The 17,670-nt window shown below is 33.8% G+C and overlaps 2 protein-coding genes across 3 annotated transcripts; both read left to right on the top strand.

The window, feature by feature from the left end:
* Window positions 1-3,735: 3,735 nt before the first annotated feature.
* Window positions 3,736-10,016, top strand: LOC107415375 (potassium transporter 8). The gene is made up of 8 exons (XM_016023680.4): window positions 3,736-4,532; window positions 4,644-5,133; window positions 5,234-5,287; window positions 7,338-7,598; window positions 7,699-7,751; window positions 8,298-8,421; window positions 8,519-8,773; window positions 8,892-10,016. The coding sequence occupies exons 1-8, from the start codon at window positions 4,494-4,496 to the stop codon at window positions 9,938-9,940; spliced, it is 2,325 nt and encodes a 774-aa protein (XP_015879166.3). The 5' UTR covers window positions 3,736-4,493; the 3' UTR covers window positions 9,941-10,016.
* Window positions 10,017-12,079: 2,063 nt separating this feature from the next.
* LOC107415377 (uncharacterized) lies at window positions 12,080-16,300 on the top strand. 2 transcript variants are annotated; one of them, XM_016023683.4, is made up of 7 exons: window positions 12,080-12,600; window positions 12,734-12,814; window positions 12,936-13,112; window positions 13,969-14,139; window positions 14,351-14,563; window positions 14,654-14,742; window positions 15,261-16,300. In XM_016023683.4, the coding sequence occupies exons 1-7, from the start codon at window positions 12,513-12,515 to the stop codon at window positions 15,957-15,959; spliced, it is 1,518 nt and encodes a 505-aa protein (XP_015879169.3). In that variant the 5' UTR covers window positions 12,080-12,512; the 3' UTR covers window positions 15,960-16,300. The 2 variants fall into 2 exon arrangements, with proteins under 2 accessions (XP_015879169.3, XP_015879168.3); XM_016023682.4 differs by having other exon boundaries at window positions 12,095-12,600; window positions 12,933-13,112.
* The last annotated feature ends 1,370 nt before the right edge of the window (window positions 16,301-17,670 follow it).

Here is a 17,670-nt window from a genome sequence, read left to right as displayed (position 1 = left end):
CTATGCTTTTGCTTAGAAGAGAATAAAATATTTTTAAAAAAAAAAGAAAATTAGTATAGATTCAATTCTAAACGACTTTAAAATTTAACAGAATGAATGATATTATTTTGATTTATATATATTTTTTTAATCAATTGATATATCGTCTAGTTAAAATATTATAATAAAATTATTATACTCTTAAATAGTACAAAATAGAAATATGTGTTTTTCTTTTTGCTATTATATATTAAATTTTTTTGTGATATATATATATATATATATTTTTGACAAAAGCCTTGGCCCCCAAGGGCCGAGATCCTGGCTTATATATATGATGTACTACATATATATATTGTTCCAGTAAGGATTAATTAATTCTTTTTAAAGCACTATAAAATTAATATTTAAGAAAAAAATTGCAATTTGCAATTGAATTTAAGAAGTGGGGAAATGATATAAATTTCTGAAAGTCTGGGCACATGTATATTGTCTGAAGACTTTCATGCATATATAATTATGAATTTATGAGATGGCTTTTGAAATATTGTTTTCTGATATTCTGCAGAATTACATTATTTCCACTGACTTTTCCATAAAACAGAAAAAAAAAAAAATAATAATAATAATAATGAATTAAAAGAAATAATGCCCTCTAGGCTCAAGCCAAAAACAGAAAAAAAAAAATTTAAAGTAATAAAATTTTCAATTTTTATGCCTAATTAAGAAAACATTAAGATCCATAAACCGCTGTCTCGTGGATTGTGCAGAAAATTAAACCAGGTATATGATATAAACTATGATAGAAAGCAGTGCATTTAAGTATTTGTTTATGGCCTAGATGTAGGAGCAGAATAAAACCCGGATTCTAAGGACTCGCTTTGATCTTTCATGGTGTTGATCAAGAAAAATTAAAGAAAAAAAATATATATATTATTAAACTTTCTACTCTATATAATATCAATATATTCATATATAATAGACCAATCAAGTTATCATTATTTAAGTTCGATCCACCACCTTTTGCACCATTTCAAGATCCTATATGTGCAATATTCTTTTCTCTGCGTATCTCTTTCCTTTTTTTTATTTTTTCTTTTTTTTATTATTATTATATTTTTTTTGGGTGATCATTTTGTTTGACATTGGAAATTTGCTATCTCTATCAAAGATGAGTAATAAGACCACCTTCTTTTCTTCAGGCCCTCCTTTTTCGTTGCAAGACGAATTCAATGGGACCCCTTGTAAGTTTTACATCCATAAGAAAATATCTTATTCTTTTTGATAATTAAATAATATCCAATTCAGCTTCAACATATCACATATATATATATATATATACACATCATTTGTATATTTCCCCCCAACATGTTTCACCCTTTGTTTACTTTTTTATCAACTTCATGTAACTAAATGCCCAAAAAAAAAAGAAAAAAAAAAAAGAAGCATCACTATCTTTAATACCCGGACGTAAAAGGTTTTAAGCAAAACACTGGGAAAATTTGGATGTATTAATTCCATGTTGCCGATAACGATGACGATGATAAATGAAAGAATTGATCATTCAAAGATTATTATTGGGATCCAACTAGAAATTCAGATATTCCATATTAGATTCCAAAAACTCAAAGTGAAGGAACAATAAATGGCAAATGGATGAAAGTGCCAGGGACATTAAACCAGTAGTGGGAAGGTGGTCACCCACATTTTTTATTTATTTTTTTTGGTGTTTGTATATTTTTGAAAAAGAAAAAGAGAAAAAAAAAAAACAAAAAAGCAAAAAAAGAAAGACAGAAAGAGAAAGTAGAGTGACAAGTTGGGATTGTAGAAACTATTTGGCTTCTTCTGATAAGAAGACACTTGTTTTACTCCTCTCCACATCCACATCCAGTTTGATGTGAGTGGCTTCCCTCATATTCAATTCATCTTTATCTCTGATTTTATTACTTTAAAAGTTGTCGTAAGCAGATCATCTTATCTAATCTCTGGTTTCTCTTCCTTTTTTTTTTTTTTTTGGTTTAAATGTAATTAATTATGAGATGTGGGGTCAGCAAGACCATTTAATTAAAGGGTGAGTCAGTGAGTAGAGTGAACTCGGTTGGTCTCTGAACTCAAATTTGAAGACTACCCATTGATTAAAATTGTTAGGCTGTGGGGGTTAACTTGTCATTAATCATCCAGGATGTTAAATCAACCATGTGTTTGGAATGGGCAACTCTCTGCAAGTTTTATGAAGAAAAATTGGATTCCTTGGGTCCCTTTACTCACTTTTGTAAGTGCAATTGAAGAAGAAAAAAGAATGAGGGTTGATAATGGGGTCCATTAGCACGCCACGTTTTTCACCAAATATTTGGTGGTCTTTGGACATTGCTAAAGAGTTTTGGAGTTTCTCTTATTTGACAAGTTTATTCTCATTTTTTTTTTTAAAATTTTTTTCGGTTGGGTGAATTTATTCTCAAGTTGAATGCTACGTATATATATATATATATATATATAATTTAGATGGAGTTTTGAATGCATATGCTTTTGACTACTACGTTTGAATATTAAATCTGGAATTTTCAATAACTGGCATGATATTCATGCATCAAAACAATAGTAATTGGGATTTGGTTAAAACAAGGACCTTGAAGAAAATGAATGCTTTCCTTCTTTCAGCTAAACGATAAATTTATATTGCCTTTAGGCGCAAATTGTAGATTTCTTTGCAATATATAGGTCGGTAGAGTAAGTATCTAATTCTTAGGACAATTTTGAGTAGACTAGCTAGAACAAAAAGTGAATTTCGCTTTACAAAAACCAAAAAAGTGAAGGTTCCATTCTTTGTCTTGGAGATTCCTTCTCTTGCTAGTTGAGCTAACCTACGTATCCAAAATTGTTTCATTTTGTGTGTCTAAATACTGTGTTTAGCCAAAGGCTTGGGAAAAAATATGAGAATAGAAAAAGCTTAGCTTCTCAAATGGAGCACCCTATAAAATCCCATGTGGATGGTAAGAGTGAAACATCTTTTTCATTCAACACCAACAGCACGTGTGTTGAATTCATTACGTGTGTTGAATTCATTCCTTGAGATTGAATACAACAAATTTCATTTTGGAAGGTTAAACCAAAATATATATATATATATATATATATATATATATATAATTATTTTTTGGGTAAGGAAGAATATTATGTTTCATTGGTTTTGCTTAGGAGCTAAAGTAGGTGAAGAGTAGGCTGATAGTTCTCCAATAAGTTAAATACTGATCAACAACGTCACTTGCCTAATCAATACCCCATAATCCATTTGGGTTTTAGGGAAAGCCACTTTTTCAAATACATGGTTATCATTTTTTCCCCCACCAAAAAAATAATAATATATATAGTACATCTTCAAACGAATTAAAATTTTGGATATTAACCTTCTCTTTCTAAAAATATGTGGATGCTAGTGGACCAGATAATGGAGTATATCTCTCTCTCTCTTTTTTTTTTTTTTTGGTGAATATTGGCTCTTCAGAAGTTGGTGGGTATGAAAATGAAGGAGAGAAAGAGTTGTCAGTGTTGTATAATTTGGACAATTCATAAACATGGTCAAGAAATTTATTAGTTACCAAGAAAAAATATAGTCCAAAAAATTATTTCTAAAAAAGATATATATATATATATATATATATATATATATATATATGTGAAATTTTGACACATAAGTAATATGATTTACTGAGGCTACTGTTTCATTTGATCCCTTATTCATTTCAAAGTAAGGACGTTGCAGTTGAAGTTTAATAGCGGTGTCAGGAAACCAAAAAAAAAAAAAAAACAAGTAAAGTGTTTTTAGAGGTCCAGTGTTAGGTGTCAAAAGAATTTCAGTTGGTGCATGCCACTTCCCTGTGTTTTTAGAGGTCCAGTGTTAGGTGTCAAAAGAATTTCAGTTGGTGCATGCCACTTCCCTCCCTCCATTTTGTTTTTGGTTTTTAGCCTTCTTTGTTTTTTCAGAGAGAAGAGGGAAAAGAAGCCAAGTGGTGAAGATAACGCCTTTCAATATATTCTATCTTAAGGAGTCTGTACAAAACTAAGCAAGCAACAGCAGCCAAAAAAAAAAAAAACAAAGAAAAAAGAAAAAACCAAAACCAAAAACCCAAGATTATTATTATTATTATTATTTTGCATAAAGAAAAACAAAATCCCTTTCTTTCTCACACACTCTCTCACTCTTTCTCAATACCCCATAGAATAATCTATTTTGTAAGCTCCAATACCAACCACTTCCTTCCTCTTCCTATACTATTCTGTATATTCTTTTTTTGGTGTTTCGTGTTTGTTCTTGAATTTGTCCGCATTAGTGGGTCTTGAACTACTTTGTTGCATTTGAAAAGAATAATTTTTTAATTATTTTCTTTCATAAAGCTTTCTTTTTCAAAAATGGTTGTTTTGAACTGGGGAGGGTGTTAATTCAGCTAGGTGTCTTTATTTTCCTTCAAACTTTCTTTAAAAGAAATGGTTTTTCTGTGATTATCATTCAGTCAGTCATGGATCTGGAGGGTGTGATCCGAAACCGTCCTGTTAAGGTAAAATACATGTGGCACTGTTTTGTAGCGTTTTGAGTACTGTACCACCCTGGTCCTCAAAATTCTCAACTTTCTGATCTTCTTCTTTCTTTCATCTCTTTGTTGTTGCAGAAAGAATCCTGGAAAACAGTATTAACTTTGGCTTACCAGAGCTTGGGGGTTGTCTATGGAGATTTAAGTACTTCTCCTTTATATGTTTACAAGAGCACTTTCGCAGAGGACATTCAACATTCAGAGACCAATGAGGAGATTTATGGGGTCCTGTCTTTCGTGTTTTGGACTCTGACACTGGTTCCGTTATTGAAATATGTGTTTATTGTGCTCAGAGCTGATGATAACGGTGAAGGTGGGACTTTTGCTTTGTATTCTTTGCTATGCCGGCATGCCCGAGTAAGCTCTTTGCCCAATTGCCAGCTTGCTGATGAAGAGCTTTCCGAGTATACGATTGATGGGGTCGTTTCTGATAGTAAGCCTGTTGGTGGGTCAACTTTGAAATCAACGTTGGAGAAGTATAAAGTGCTGCAGACTTTGTTGCTTATTCTGGCTTTGATTGGAACTTGTATGGTCATTGGTGATGGGGTGCTCACACCAGCAATTTCTGGTATTATTTTTTAGGGCTCTGATATTTTGGGTTTGGTTTATAAGTTTGAATTTGGCAAGTGAATAATTGGAATTGTTTGGTTTTGGCAATTATTTTGCAGTGTTTTCGGCTGTGTCGGGTCTGGAGCTTTCCATGTCGAAAGAGCAGCATCGGTGTAAGTTCCTAATCCTGTAGCCAATTTTTTGTGTCAAAATTTCCATTCATCCCTTGAATTATTTGAAGAATATCAGTTTCATTCTTATGAGATGTTTTCATATCTAGCAATTTTCTCCATTATATTCTACAATTGCGGTAGGAACTAAATTTTTCAAGGTTGAGTTTTAGGTGCTCAGATGGACCACTGAGGAACTGGAATTATTAGGTAATCAAGATTGTAGTCCTTTGTTTAATCTCTTCCCCCCCCCCCCCCCCCCCCCCCCCCCCCCCCCACACCAAAACACACACACACACACACAAAAAAAAAAAAAAAAAAAAAAAAAAAGGGTCCTTTAGTACTGTAGATAAGTATTTGACTAAGCGGTGGCTGTTGTCGGATACCAAAAGATTATGGGTGCACTGCTTCTTCTTCCAAGAATTTCTTTGGGAATAGATGCCCTGTATATTCTGTAAACATGCCCCTAACAGATATAAAATTCTAGTTAGGTTATCTAATCTTACTGCTTGCTTCTTGGGTGTTTGAATGTTCGTTTTAAAAAATCAATAGCCTTTTTCTTCTTGTCTTTGTAAAGCATAGACGTGAAGTTAATGGACAAGCACGGAATATTTTTAACAAATGCATGCATTGTGGTGGGTCCCTACATATATAATTTAGACAAACTGCCCTGCTTTAACCAAATTCCATCACTTTAAGCTAATAAATTATATTCAGTTTGATAATGTGGATGCTTTTCTGTTTATAATAAAGTAAAGGTGCAACTTTGTGTCAGAGGAAATAAAGTTAAAAATTCATGATTTGCCAATTAAGTGAGGTTATACCTTTTTAAAAAGTTAATATGTTATTATAAGGTAAAGAAAAGAAGTAATTTAGTATGGATAAGACTCTGAATTAAAGATAATCCATAGAAGGGTCTGGTGCAGACATCTTATTTATCTGATTATATGCCCTGGTGGCAAAATAACCACCATTAGACTCGTCAAATTCAGTTAGAGCCGTGACTGAAATCCCACAGAGGTATAAGTAATCATGATTTTGGTGTCAACTGAGCCTTGATCCAGTTGTTTATGGAAAAAGCACTGTACGACATGAGATACTATAATAAAGTCATAATCATTATCATTGTTCTACTATCACCTGTCTATGCACAAGTTCTGGACATATCTTTCACCTCTTTTCTTTTCTTTTTTTTTTTTCTCTCAAAAAAACAAAAAAAAAAAAATTCTACCAGTTCTTCCACTACTCCTCTGATGTCTAGTATAAGTATCCATGAATACATGAATGTATGCATGTTTATATAGTCAACTTGTTTGTCAAAGTTAGTTTCTTTTACCAGTAGGATATTATCTATTACCTCTTTGATGGTCCTCCCAACTTTAATTGCTGGTTTTTTCTGTCGGTTTATCGACCTTGGATAATAACATTCAGCAAACATGCATTCACATTCCTACAACAAAATCTTTGTGATCTGGATTCTTTCATTAACCGATTAGTCACATGGAAGTTATAGAGATCCAAGATGCTTCTTTCTTAGTCTAAAAGTTAGACCCTTCTCAAGCTTAACTTCAACAAAGCAGGGTGGAGTACATAGGAACTATGAATATACTTTGAGCTACATTAATTAATCTTGATTCTATGATTTAATGTACTGATAGAGCAACTGCACACCTCAAGACGAACCTAGACTACAATTTTATCAGTTTTTTCATTTTACTTATGTCATGAAACCTCTAGCAAATTGGTTGAATATGATTGTTTTACCTCGAAAGCTTTGTCACCTAGAATTTGGGTAAAAACACAATATGCAATATTTTTCTGCTGTTCTTTTCATTGGCAAGCACTGAAGCTAATTTTCAAGGTTCCCTTTTCCGTTGACAAGATACTTTTGAGTTTCCTCAGCAGATTTACACTTCTCTGGTTTGAATTTGACAAATTTTGGAGGTCAATGATGAATCTAGTGATGCTGCAGAGTAAAAATCTTTTAATTTCTTAAACCTTATGCTAACTATAGGCTGAATATTCTATTTCAAATGGTATTTTGGTTCTGCAGATGTTGAAGTACCAGTTGCCTGTATCATACTCGTATTCTTGTTTGCCCTTCAACATTATGGGACCCACCGAGTAGGATTCCTGTTTGCACCTGTTGTGATTACGTGGCTTTTATGTATAAGCGCCATTGGTGTGTATAATATCTTCCATTGGAATCCCCATGTTTACCAAGCGCTCTCTCCATACTACATGTACAAATTTTTGAAGAAGACCCAAAGAGGAGGTTGGATGTCATTGGGCGGAATATTGCTGTGCATAACAGGTACCAGAATTTGTATTTTGAGTCATATGCTCCAAGATTTTTAATTGATAGGAATTTTTTGTCTCTCATTCTCTCTTATATCATTTTCTTTGACTTTCAGGCTCAGAAGCTATGTTTGCTGATCTGGGACACTTTTCACAGCTGTCAATCAAGGTACATTATAACTGAATAGTCTGAAATTTTGATTACTTTCTTTCCCATTATGTGAAGAATTCTATATACAATGATACTTCTGTCTTCACTTAATAAATTTATCTGAATGGTTGCCATCAGCAATCTTAATCAAGAAGTTATCCTGAGTTTATTTGCTTTGAGATAATACAAATACATTAGTTGCAGCTCAAGTTAGAAATTAGGGGAATGCTTTTCTTCTTAAAGAGTCATTTTGCTCTCAAAGGCATCCTCTTCTCATGGGGACAATAAATCCATTAACGTGGTTCTTTCTAAAATTTAATGTAGTCATAGATTCCATATTGGAATATTGGTAATTAGACACTAGAGTACTTAAAGTCTACACAATCATATTTAAAAACAGAAAGGCTCACTTAAAGAAAATCCTCAGTTTGAATGAATCTGACCTTTCCTGTTTTCATGCCTTGTAATGATCAATTGGTAATTCATATTTGTTGATGCATGGTTTCTCCTAGTAGTTACTGCAGCAAGCAAAACATTCCTCTAACAGAAAGCCATTTCCTGCAGATTGCTTTTACCTTTGTGGTTTACCCATCCTTAATATTAGCATACATGGGACAAGCTGCTTATCTTTCTAAGCATCATGTTATAGAAAGTAACTACCGGATTGGGTTCTATGTATCTGTACCTGGTATGTTCTAGTTTTATCAATATAGATGAAAATTAATCAAATTTTACTTTGAGATTGGCATTTACCTAATTCAAAGTTATTATTCTTCATATCTCAGAGAAAATAAGATGGCCTGTTCTGGCAATAGCCATACTTGCAGCGGTTGTGGGAAGCCAAGCCATTATTACAGGGACTTTCTCAATAATTAAACAATGTTCAGCATTGGGTTGCTTTCCAAGGGTCAAAATTATCCACACTAATTCTAAAATACATGGCCAAATATACATTCCAGAGATAAACTGGACTCTGATGTTGTTATGCTTGGCTGTTACTATTGGTTTTAGAGACACTAAACGCATGGGCAATGCATCAGGTATTATTCTGATCAAAGATTGTTTTCATGTCAACAATAACCAACTCATTGTCAAGACTTTTATTTTTTTCTTTGTTATGTTCTTATTTTACCAAGCATCTTTGCCTTTGTTAAACAGGTCTGGCAGTTATAACTGTAATGCTGGTAACCACCTGCCTAATGTCTCTAGTTATAGTCTTATGCTGGCATAAAAGCATCTTCCTGGCTATTCTCTTCATATTCTTCTTTGGCTCCATTGAAGCACTCTACTTCTCAGCATCCCTCATAAAGTTTCTTGAAGGGGCTTGGGTCCCTATTGCTCTATCATTCATCTTCCTAGTAGTAATGTATGTTTGGCACTATGGTACACTCAAAAAGTATGAGTCAGATGTTCAAAATAAGGTGTCTATCAACTGGCTTCTCAGTCTGGGTCCCACACTTGGGATTGTTAGGGTCCGGGGGATTGGCCTTATACATACAGAGCTCGTTTCTGGTATTCCAGCTATTTTCTCCCACTTTGTGACCAACCTCCCAGCTTTCCACCAAGTTGTTGTCTTCCTCTGCATCAAATCTGTCCCAGTTCCTCATGTCAGACCTGATGAAAGGTTCTTGGTTGGAAGAGTTGGTCCAAAGGAGTACCGGTTGTACAGATGCATAGCACGTTATGGTTACCGTGACATTCACATGGATGACTTGGAGTTTGAAAAAGATCTCGTTCGTAGTATTGCAGAATTCATCCGGTCAGAGGGACCCGAATGTAATCTGAGAATGGAAGAATTCGAAGACAATGAGAAAATGACAGTTGTTGGGACTTCATCATCAAATTTAAGAGGTATTAGACTTTCAGAAGATGCAGATTCTTCTGGTAGGACAGGCACTTCAGAGATGAGGGAAATAATTTCCCCAGAAAGGTTAAGGAAGAGAGTGAGGTTTGTACTTCCAGAGAGTCCACAAATCGATAGGGATGCAAGAGCAGAGTTACAGGAACTGATGGAAGCAAGGGAGGCAGGCATGGCATTTATATTAGGACACTCATATGTGAGGGCCAAGAGAGGATCGAGTTTGATGAAAAAAGTTGTGATAAATTTTGGGTATGATTTCTTGAGAAGAAATTTTAGAGGACCAACATATGCTTTGAGCATCCCTCATGCCTCTACTCTTGAGGTGGGAATGGTTTACCATGTGTAGTTTCCAGTATAGCTTTGTAATCAATGCATGTTAAAAGTCTTTTTGTATATGATAGATCAGAGCGTTTTTATGCTTCCATTTCACAGTAAATTCATAGAGCTTACTGGCATGCAAAGTCTCTGAAAGTTACAGAACTCCTTTTTTAAGTGTTTCTTTTAGATGGTGATACCCAATGAGTCTCTTTAGCATTCGTACAAGAAAGATCACGACCATCATGTTTTCACTACAAAAAACACTCGTCGCGCATTCGTTGTGAAGTTTTTCCTGTTTAGTTATGATTTACAAAAATTATTTGTTGGACCAGGATTTTTTTTTTTTTTTTTTCAACCTTTTAGGCCCCTAGAAAATGAAAAGATTTTGAGTCCAGTTGTCTTTTCCCCTTAAACGACAATGCGTTTATTACAAAGCTTTATCGTTAGCTACACTTTGGATTAAATCTTCACTTCAAAGTCCTAGTTCCTACCTTCTCTTTTACTTTCTTCAAGGTTCTTTTTTGGGCCGTAAAATTATGAGCTATTGCATCAACCGTAACGTTATACAGAACGGTCCAAAATTTTTGAAGGCCCATATTGAGAGTTTGGTCCATTTCTTGCCGTACTATGTTTGATTTTTCTTAAAGATGAAAAAAAATAAAAGTAACAGGACTGTGTTCGCCACAGATGAAGTGGCATTATCATTGTTCATGCTTATGAAACCTGACATACACGGCAGTGGCAACCAAAGAGGAAGTGTTAGAAATGATTTTGGACCTACCACGAAAGCAAAAATTCCTAAACGTAAAACAAAACACTTTATTTGGACCAAACATATAAAAATAGTGTAGAAAGAAGGAATCATAGATGCAGCATAGAAGTGCTCTGCAAAATTCAAGAGGAAGATATTGAGGTTGGCACGGTTTACAATGCCATCCTACAGCTTTGGGCATGTGGTAGATGATAAGCTCTTTGTTGTTCTCAGCTCTCAAGTTCTTTGAGAGTAGGTGGAAACTAAAGTGTACAAAGTGTGTTTTTTTATCTTTGAATCTTTACTAAATTTGAGAAAAATGGGTAGTAAAAAAAAAATGGAATACTAATCCATTCCATGCATAAAAATATCGAAAAAGATTGGGATCTGTCACCCATCTTGGTCCTATTAGGTACCTAGGCTTAAAATGGATTTATAAAACATATTTCTATGATCAATTTTTGTCTTTATTCATATAATATATCATTTTTATAGATTTTCCAGTCACCTTGCATGTGAATAACAATGTTCTATATTATTCACCCAAAATAATAATAATAATAATAATAATAATAATAATAAATACCAAAAAAAAAAAAAACTCTTGTTTGAAGGAAGAGACGGGTCAAGTCAAGATGGTATCAAGAACAACAATGTTAAAAGCATTGGCTAGAAAAAGAAAGCAATGGTCATAGGAACATGAAAGTTGAGATATGACAGAGAGATCTAGTTAGGGATAATCAGATTTAAGGCAATATTATTGGTACTGCCAGAGGCTGCGTAATCTAAACGTTTTCTAGTAAATGACTCCTATACCATAACCCAAAAAGATATTTGGATTTGAATATCTGGACCATAAAGAAGAAAACCTAATGATTTAAAGTACATGCAAAACATTCCCACTTGGGAAGAGAAAGAGAGAGAGAATAGCGACTCTTTTACCATATGGGAAATGAGATCTCTCTCTCACACCATGCATGCACCACATATTGATATGGGATGAAAGCCAGAAAAAGAGAACATTAAACAAAACGAATATTTAAGTAGTTCACAATCAAAGTACTGGGAATAACAAAAAAAAACAAATAAATTAATAAAATAAAATAAAATTAAAAATAAACTATTCGGTATTCACCTTGATGCTTGTGAAAAGAAGCATATTGGCAAGTTTTTTTTCCTTTTCTTTTATAAACCACTGCCCACAGGGCTACAAATTTTCTCATAAGGATTCTAAAACTGGACAGAATCTGAGAATATATGCAAAAATTTCTTTCTTTTTGGAAGTTAAATATGGGGCACTCTATTGATGAAATGACCATATTGACACTGTTTAATGTTTATGACAGATTTTTATTTTCTAAGTTTTCAGCTCCATGAAATTAAGTTGCAAGGACAGTGATTGATTTATAGGGGGCTGCACCAATTATCAAGAAAATAAGCAATGCCAAATAAATAAACCCAACTTCATTAATACAAAATTTAGGACAAAGAAGAGTATTTGATTCCCTCTTTGGCATTCCAGAATTCTCTCTCTCTCTCTCTCTCTCTCTCTCACACACACACACACACACCTTTACTTTCTTCCCTACAGGCTCTCCCTTGGGTATACTACTCAACCTTCCATATTCACCTCTACCCTCTTTGTCTCTTTCACTTTCTTCTCTTTTGAAAAAACGGTTTGTACTGATTACCATGTAGAAAAGAAAAAAAAAAAAAAAAAAAAAAAAGTGGCATCACATTGTCTGTGGGGTCTCCTACTTAAGTGGGTTTCCTACAAATTCAGAACCTTTGAAATCTTCTGTGTTTGAGCATTTTGCTCTTTGATGTTCTACTGGTGGGAAGAACAACAATGATGAGGAATAGGATTGTTTTGCTTCTCATTCTTGTTGTTTTGTCTGGTGGGTTTTCCTCAGCTTCAGCCACACCTCCTCCTGCAAGTGAGTATGGCAAGCTCATTCATTTCTCACATTTTCTTTTTCATTTTTCTTTTGTGCTCTTGACGTGCTCTGCTTCAAATCCTTCATTTGCTTTCAACTCTGCTTTTGTTTTTCTTCTTCACAAATTTTGCAGAAATTATAAGTGGGGTTGTCTCCAATGTGGTGTCTGCTCTAGTTAAATGGCTGTGGTCCCTGAAACCCACCACCAAAACTGGTATAGATCTTTCAGTCCCATTTCCTGTTCTTTCCCCTATTTTTGAGGTTGTGTATGTGGAAATTAGACTGCTTTCTGAAATGTTGAAGTTGATGTATTTCATGGGTTCAATTTTCAGCAGTATCTTCTAGCCGTTCAATGATGAAATTTGAGGGTGGGTTTACAGTGGAGACAGTGTTTGATGGAAGTAAGATGGGAATAGAACCATATTCAGTTGAAGCATCCCCAAGTGGAGAACTATTGGTTTTGGACTCTGAGAATAGTAACATCTACAAGATCTCAACTCCATTGTCTCGGTGTAAGCTCTATTTTGTGATTCGGTCTGAAACCTGCATTGTTCTGGTTTTGTTTTAATAAATTAGGAGGATTGTCATTACCCTTTAGAATATTGACCTTTTCTTTTGCGATATATCTATGTGAAATGGCTCAGTTGGAATGCTTCCTACGAAAATTCGCTTTTGGAGTAACCATTGTGCAAGGCATCAGCTTTTTATCTGGAACTTCGTTTTCTCATTCCTTTCTTCCCTGTGGAGCTATTGCCAGATTCCAAATTCATATATTTAAAATATTATGTGTTTGGTATTCTTTTGTTCATTTGAAGACTCCACTTTCTAAAGTACAATAGACCTTTTGGTTAGTTTCTGCCTTACCAACTCCATCCTTTGAGAAATTGGCAATAAAAAAAAATAATAATAATAGTAAAAAAAAAGAAAATGAGAGCAAAAAACTCGAGGGAACAGCTGGGAACTTTTTGTTTGCCCATCTTATAGTAGGTTCTTTTCTTAACCCAGATTTAAGGCTTTTGTGTACTTTTAGCATTGGAAACTTTAGCCATTGTACTGAACGTCACACCTTTAAGCTTCACAGCTTTCAGTTCTTATACAAATGCTCTTTTACTTTTCAAATTTGTAAACTCATTTTTATTTGCTAATAGAATTAATTATCTGAAGGTCAAACAGGATTTTTAGCTTTTAGGTGTCTTATCTTAGAATGAATAGGTCTGCATGCTGAACTATGTCTTCTGCAGTCAAAATTCATCAAATTCTTCACAGGTTACTGACCAAACAGTTCCATTTTCCTAATTTGATTATTGGTGCCCATCTTGGTAGAACCAACCATTCTTTTACATGCTGAAGTGAATCAATGATTTACAGATAGCCGGCCTAAGCTGGTTGCTGGATCACCTGAAGGGTACTCTGGGCATGTTGATGGGAGGCCAAGAGGAGCAAGATTAAACCATCCAAAAGGCCTGACAGTTGATGACAGAGGAAACATTTATGTTGCAGACACCATGAACATGGCTATCAGGAAGATAAGTGATGCTGGTAAAATATGTGAATCTTTTAAATATTCCCTTGGTTAATAATTATCATTTTTTCATGCAATCATTTGTTGGAAACCAATTATTCCACCAATGATTATTTTAGACTGATATATGTTGTTTATACAACATGCTTTTGCTTGATAATATCATTAGTACTGAATTCATAGGTTAGAGAATTAAAGTCAATTTAAACATGATTTTTCTGTATGGAGGTGTGACGACTATTGCCGGTGGAAGATGGGGTAGAGCTGGTGGGCATGTTGATGGCCCAAGTGAAGATGCAAAGTTTTCAAATGATTTTGATATCATTTATGTGGGAAGTAGCTGCTCTCTTTTGGTTATAGATAGAGGAAACCAAGCAATCCGAGAGATCCAACTCAATCATGATGACTGCTCTTCCCAATATGATGGTAGTTTCCATTTAGGTAATTTCCGAACAGTCGAAACATTCAATCCCACTCTTGCTTTCATGATCATGGAATTCTACATGTTATGTCTGCCTTCTATCTTTGCAGGAATAGCTGTCTTGGTTGCAGCTGGATTCTTTGGTTATATGTTGGCATTGCTTCAGCGTAGGGTGCGGGCAATGTTTTCTTCTAAAGATGTGAGTTAACCCAGCTTCTATATGGTTCTTTTTATTTATATTTATATTTTACTTTTATGCATCCAATGTGTATCAGTGGATCTATGCATCATATCATCATTGCATAGGTCTGTTGACTCTGTTCAAATTCTACATTACCGTTGATGCTCTATTCTGGATACAGATGATTTAGTACCAAAAGGATGGGGACATGATACGCTGTTTAAGATGGTTTTTGCAGGGTTTCAGTTTTTTCCTCCTTAGCCGTTAAAGCAATTTCCTATTTTTATCACAAATAACCTATGCTACTGATTTATTCATGCTAGTAAGGAATGTGCACCTAATTATGGATTGCTTCCCACTTTCTTCTGTTAGTGGAAAAATAAAATAAAATTTCCAAGGCTCTTGAAATCCCTGAACCAAGATATGTTGGCAGCAAGTTAGTTCTAAAATTTTGACCATTCACCTTGATGTAAACTGAATTACATTCTCCATCAACGAATTTTTGCATTGACAGACCTGTTTTTGTCATTGTACAGGATATAAGAACTCCCATAAATAGAGTCACACCAGTTCCGCCATATCAGAAGCCCCCTAAGTCTGTCAGACCTCCTTTGATTCCAACAGAAGATGAATTTGAGAGACCAGAAGAGGGCTTTTTTGGTTCCATTGGGAGACTTTTCCTCAATACCGGCTCATCCATGGCTGAATTATTTGGGGGAATATTTTCAAGCTTCAGAAGGAAACCTCTTCATTATCAGATTCAGCAGCAATATCATCAAGGGTACAAACAAACAAATGCATGGCCCATGCAAGAAAGCTTTGTGATTCCAGATGAAGATGAGCCTCCAACAATAGAAACCAGAACCCCAACACCAAAGAGAACCTATCCATTCATGACTAAGGACCTGGAGAAAAACCACAACCACCATTATAAGCAAAGTCGGGCTTACTATAATGGATGGGATGATGGGGAATATCCTAAGCATCAACAGCAGCAGATGCAGCACCAGCAACAACAACAACAGCAGCATCATCATAGGCATTACTCGTCGAGCCCAAAAACTTACTACGAGCAGAATTGTGAGACAAATGAGATTGTGTTTGGTGCAGTTCAGGAACAAGATGGACGGCGTGAAGCAGTGGTTATAAAGGCTGTAGATTATGCAGATCCTATGTATAATCACCACAATATTCGACCACGTTTTAATTACGTGGGTTACTCGCATGATTATTGATCTTCTTTTACTACATCAAGGGACAAAAAGTGCACTTCCATTTTTATATCAGAAATGCGAAAACCAGGCTAAGGAAGTAAATGGGGAAAGGAGGCCTTCACTGTTTATTCCATTTTTTCTTTTTTTCTTTTTAGGGCAACTCTCCATCGTTTTTCCTCTATAATAGCATATGCAACAAAAGTAACATACTAAATTTTATTTGTATTTTCTTTTGACTAGGAATCAAGAAAAAGAATTAGTACTCCCACATATTACAGCTGCCTAAAACTTTAAAGTGTTTTGTCATCAATGATTACTGTTGGCTGCCATTCAGAGGCCAAAGTCAGAAGTCAAGCAATATTGTTTCTTTTGTTTTTTTTTTTTTTTCTTTTTTTTTTTTTTGTGGGTGAATTAAGCAGTATTAGTTGTGTATGTACAAAGAAAACAAGTTTATATATACCCATGCTTTGTTTGGTTTAGTTGGGTTGCCAATTAATTGAAAGATGGTGCTGAATCTTTGGTTTTTAAGCCCCAATAATGTTACCACCAGGCCCCAGCACCCTTCTTAAAAAAGGCCTTTGCCCATTTCAGTTGTCCCACAAGCTTTGACTGGCCGTCGCTACCAAGGAGTGTTGCTTGTCAGGCCTCTTTGTTTTGTACTTAAGTTTCTTTTTCAATTTAATTAACGTATGGGTGGGTTTCAATCTTCCATCAATTGAACCTTTTTTTTGTTTTCGATTTTTTTTTTTTTTTGGGAATATTGACATTATTGCACCCTAAATTAAACGAGGCTTTACATTCCAAATTATTATTATTATTATTATTATTATTATTGTTATTATTATTGTTATTTTACAACTCAAGCTAAGCAATAAGTTGCACCTGTTAATCTTTTTGAAAGTTCGGGTAAAATACTTAACAGATTCAACAAGTACTGATGTGAGTTTTAAATAGGGGCATTTGATGTGTTTACTATTTTTACTTTTTTAATTTAGAAAATTTGGGATTTCTAAAAACCAGCAATTGCTATATATAAAATTTCTCAAGAATCCTTATTTATGAATATAATTTATATACTTTACTACCTTATAGCCCCCACAATCAAATATGGCTATCTAAAACTATATGATGATTACCCAAATATATATTAATACTAGATTCAAAAACTATAAAACATTCACTTATCTTTCTTTATCTATAAATAACTTTAATAAAACTATCATTAAAATGCATTTTTTTTTAATAGCTAATAACAATAATTATATATATATATATATATATAAAAGAAGCATTCACAATACAGAGAAAAAAGAAAGATAATATATAAATAGTGCAAATTAAAAAGCGCCATTATCTATTATTTCTTTCCTTGTTGGTTATTAATTGTGAATAGACTGCCTTTTACCATTTATTATAAAAGAAAAAACTTACTATAGTATTACCTAGAATAAAAAAAATAGTAGTAATCGATTATCAATCATAATTTATAGTTCAAAAATTTTCAATATTCGTTATAGAAACTATTACAAAATTAACATCATCTATAAAACCTTAATTCAATTGTCATATTTAACTTTTATAATATTTGTTATGTACATACATATATATATATATATATATATTGATGTTATATACTTGAAAAATATATCATTTTTAAAGTTACAAATATGCATATATAAGTAGCAATTATTTTATTTTTATGCTTTATTATTTATTTATTTATTTTTGTGAT

Source organism: Ziziphus jujuba, chromosome 4, assembly GCF_031755915.1.
Source record: "Ziziphus jujuba cultivar Dongzao chromosome 4, ASM3175591v1".
NCBI classification, from domain to species: domain Eukaryota; kingdom Viridiplantae; phylum Streptophyta; class Magnoliopsida; order Rosales; family Rhamnaceae; genus Ziziphus; species Ziziphus jujuba.
The sequence above is the reverse complement of the archived record's forward strand: the minus strand, read 5'-3'. Positions and strand labels throughout refer to the sequence as shown.

Bases quoted from the DNA above. Each gene is read 5' to 3' on its own strand.
- LOC107415375 (XM_016023680.4), top strand. From the start codon at position 4,494: ATGGATCTGGAGGGTGTGATCCGAAACCGTCCTGTTAAG. The intron at 5,134-5,233 runs GTATTATTTTTT...ATTATTTTGCAG, and splicing joins GCTCACACCAGCAATTTCTG to TGTTTTCGGCTGTGTCGGGT. The intron at 5,288-7,337 runs GTAAGTTCCTAA...TTGGTTCTGCAG, and splicing joins GTCGAAAGAGCAGCATCGGT to ATGTTGAAGTACCAGTTGCC.
- LOC107415377 (XM_016023682.4), top strand. From the start codon at position 12,513: ATGATGAGGAATAGGATTGTTTTGCTTCTCATTCTTGTTGTTTTGTCT. The intron at 13,113-13,968 runs GTAAGCTCTATT...AATGATTTACAG, and splicing joins CTCAACTCCATTGTCTCGGT to ATAGCCGGCCTAAGCTGGTT. The intron at 14,564-14,653 runs GTAATTTCCGAA...CTATCTTTGCAG, and splicing joins TGATGGTAGTTTCCATTTAG to GAATAGCTGTCTTGGTTGCA.